The sequence below is a fragment of the Palaemon carinicauda genome, chromosome 1, assembly GCF_036898095.1.
Source record: "Palaemon carinicauda isolate YSFRI2023 chromosome 1, ASM3689809v2, whole genome shotgun sequence".
In the NCBI taxonomy this organism is placed as follows: Eukaryota; Metazoa; Arthropoda; class Malacostraca; order Decapoda; family Palaemonidae; genus Palaemon; species Palaemon carinicauda.
In genome coordinates, this window is record NC_090725.1 from 114,017,030 (window position 1) to 114,020,819 (window position 3,790).

General features: G+C 36.8%; 1 protein-coding gene across 1 annotated transcript in view; it reads left to right on the top strand.

The window, feature by feature from the left end:
* LOC137655363 (protein fem-1 homolog A-like) overlaps positions 1-3,058 on the top strand; it is a 6,717-nt gene extending 3,659 nt beyond the window's left edge. The window contains exons 4-6 of the mRNA XM_068389277.1: positions 293-511; positions 1,438-1,624; positions 2,011-3,058. Of these exons, the coding sequence (XP_068245378.1) occupies positions 293-511; positions 1,438-1,624; positions 2,011-3,058 (1,454 nt within the window). The remainder of the gene's footprint in view (positions 1-292; positions 512-1,437; positions 1,625-2,010) is intronic.
* Positions 3,059-3,790: the final 732 nt, after the last annotated feature.

Consider the following 3,790-nt stretch of genomic DNA (forward strand, 5'->3'; position numbering starts at 1 on the left):
ATAAAGAAAAGGAAATTCTATTTAAAAACATGAAAACGAAGATGTCCTCATAAAAGTTAAATAGCTTTCAGAAGACCTGCTTCATCAAATCTAAAAATACCGCTAGCATAATACAACACATCCTGCCCAAGTATCGTGGCAAGGATAATCCTGCCATCCTCACCTCGAGCCTCAAAAAGATATCTAAAGTGAAAGATATTGATCTGTATTTCTTAACTGTATCTTTGGAGAAGTGAAAGATTTTTCTTTTTAAATTCTATAGATTACCATCGCTGCATCTTTTCATTTTCAGACGTTGAGATCAGCGACTATCACGGGCTCACCTGTCTCATCGCTGCATCTTCCCGCGGTAATGCGGACCTCGTAAAATACCTCATAGACGTCGGGGCTAATGTGAACAGAAGGAGAATAGACGGTAAAGGTGCTTTGCACGTCGCCGTCCGATGCGGGAGTTCAAAAGTGGCCAAGATGTTGGTGGATCGCGGGGCTTCAATGGATGCTGATTTATCCGGTGAGTCTCGTTATTATTCTGATTCTTAAAGTATTTTTTTTTTGTTAATTATTCATTACTTCTTTTATAGTGTATTTAGTTCCTTATTTCCTTTCCTCATTGGGCTATTTTTCATTGTTGGAGCCCTTGGGCTTGTAGCATCCTACTTTTCCAATTAGGTTTGTAGCTTAATTTCTCTTATACTGTATTTCCTTATTTCCTTTCCTCACTGAGCTATTTTCCCCTGTTGGAGGCCTTAGCCTTATAGATTCTTGCTTTTCCAACTATGGTTGTGGCTTAGCTAATAATAGTAATAATAATGATAGTAGTTTAATCAGTTATTCTGAATTATATGATTTTCAGACCTTTATGAGGATTTCTTTTTTGTACAGTTTTCAGTGTGGTGGAAAATGAAATAATTGCATACAAGTTTTTTATCTTCTTCCTATATTGTGGGGAAAATGGGCATGGGGTGGGGTTAATCACACATTTCCTTGTTACTACATTCATATAATACTCTAAAATAGGGTAGAAGAGACTCTTTAGCTTTGATAAGCAGCTCTTCTAGGAGAAGGACACTCCAAAATCAAACCATTGTTCTCTTGTCTTGGATAGTGCCATAGCCTCTGTACCATGGTCTTCCACTGTCTTGGGTTAGAGTTCCCTTGCTTGAGGGTACACTCGGGCACACTATTCTATCTAATTTCTCTTCCTCGTGTTTTGTTAAAGTTTTTTATAGTTTATATAAGCAATGTTTATTTTGATGTTATTACTCTTAAATTGTTCTTTTTCCTTGTCTCCTATCCTCACTGGGCTATTTTCCCCTATGTGGCCCCTGGGCATATAACATCCTGCTTTTGTAAGTATGGTTGTAGCTTAGTAAATAATAATAATAATAAATAGAAAAGAGCGAATAAAGAATTTATCTATCCCCTTTTTCTCTGCAGGTGAAACACCTTTACTCGCTGCTAGTATCCTTGGACATGTGCAGATTGTAGAACATATCATTGCCAAAGATTTGATATCCACAATCAACAAGATCGTTGCAATTGAGGCTCTTGGTACAGCCCTCCTCGACAAGATGCAAGATGCTGCAAGTGCGGTTAAATGCTGGAAGAAGGCTATGCATGAGAGGTGAGTCATTTAAATTGATTTAGCAGTGAATGTAAAGCATTTATAATGTTATTCTTTATTTGCTCTCCTCATTGGGCTGTTTTTCGCTGTTGGGGCCTTTGGGCTTATAGCATCTTTCTTTTCCAATTAGGGTTGTAACTTACCTAGTAGTAGTAATAATAATAATAATAGTAATAGTAATAATAATAATAATAATAATAATGATAATTATAATAGCATTTAGTAGTGATTCTGTTCTTTTTATTCAATGCACAGACCATCACTACAAGTAATGTTGCCTTTTCTGAGTCTATAGGTTGTCATTCCTAACCCATGACAATACTGTTGTACAAGAGTGGGCATAAAATGCTTTTGAATTTCTTCTTACCTTAAAGAGTACTTTTCAGGAACATCATAGGTATTTCGATTAATCCCGACGTCGACAATCCTCTCCATAGCGAACACTTCAGAGAACTGACGACACCAGAGCAATTGGAAGAAATCCAGGACGACAGAGCAGCACTTGAAGTGCATTCGATGCTACTGAAGGTCAGAATACTAGGTCCTGCACATCGTGTTACGATGGAAGCTGTGAAGAATAAAGGAGCCGAGTTAGCAGCCAATGGCGAGATGCAGCTCGGCATCGCTCTGTGGATGCAAGTTCTGGAGGCACAACAGAAGACTCTTGAACCTTTAGAGCCCAGGAGACTTGTTTTCCTTATGACCCTAACAGACTTGTTTGTATATCTGGCCTTTGTGCAACCTTTAGAATATGACATCATGATGTATTTCGAAGATATCCTGCATCTATTTGAAATGTGTACACAGGAAATAGAAATTGGGACTCCTGCTCTGGAAAGGGCTAAAGTGAGCGGTCAAATTGTGGATTTCCGTTATATTAATCGCATCATCCCTTTAGTAATGAAGCTATTATTTTTACTGACAACATTAGAGCCATCTCTTTCACCTGCCAAGATGCACTCAGTAAAATGTTCAGTGTATAAGTTGGTTAAGCTAAATGCTAGCGATTCCACTGGTGGTACTCTTCTGCACTATGCTTGCTCTAATTTTATTTTTTCTAACCTTGAGTCGTCTCTATCCAGTAAGTTTCCAAATCTAAAAGTTCTGAACCTCTTGCTGGAAACTGGAGCCGATCCGTGTGCATCTGACAGGTCTGGGTACACACCTCTCCACATACTTGGTCATCTTAGAAATATTCCAGGCGATGTGCTGGAAGCCCTGCTTGCAGCTGGGGCACACCTGGACGCGACCAATGCGCTGGGTGAGAGTTTCGAGTCTCTGAGGGCTTCCCGAGGTGAGAAATTGCATCAGATAGTAAACCCTGTCCGTTACACGTCTCTACAGTGCCTTGCAGCTTCAACCATAAGGAGACATGGTATGCCCTACAAGGGTATTTTACATGACCAACTGGCAAGATTCGTTGATATTCATTAACTTATAGTTATAGAGCTTTTGATTATGTACATACTGTAAATATATTTATTTTCATATGTTATAGGAAATACTTACTTGACAGGACAAGACATTTATTCTTGGAATATTCTTTTATTTCGAATAGATAAAGTCGCTTTTAATTATATGTATTTATTTTCATATGTTATAGGAAATACTTGCTTGACAGGACAAGACATTTATTTTTGGAATATTCTTTTATTTCGAATACATTATGTCGCTTAAATTATATAGTTAAGAAACAAATCCATCAGTTTTTTTCCTCCCTGATGTTGACTGTATACTATTTTTGATTAATGGAGTTCTTTTAAGACATGTAATCAAGTGTGTCTGTAAAACATTTTTTAATTAAAATTTTCAATGATAAACAGTGCTACGATGGAAAAAAAATTATTCAAAATGCAAAATATACTGGATTTCCTTTGCACAATTTGTATAGTTTTAATAATGTACTTCTCTTGGAAAATAATAAAAAAGTGAAAAATTAATAATTATTTTTCTGTAACACTGGGAATATCGATTGAAAGTAAATAGACCATTCATTACATCTGATCAGTGACATTTGATAATAAAGAAATTTGATGGAAAGAATGAAAATCCTTGAAGTTTTACTGTTGCTAACAAATGGAGAGGAAGTAAGTTATATAGTTATGCGAATGACAGGAGATTTTACCTAAGGAAAAGGAAGACAGAGATGATGAGAACAGAATAGGC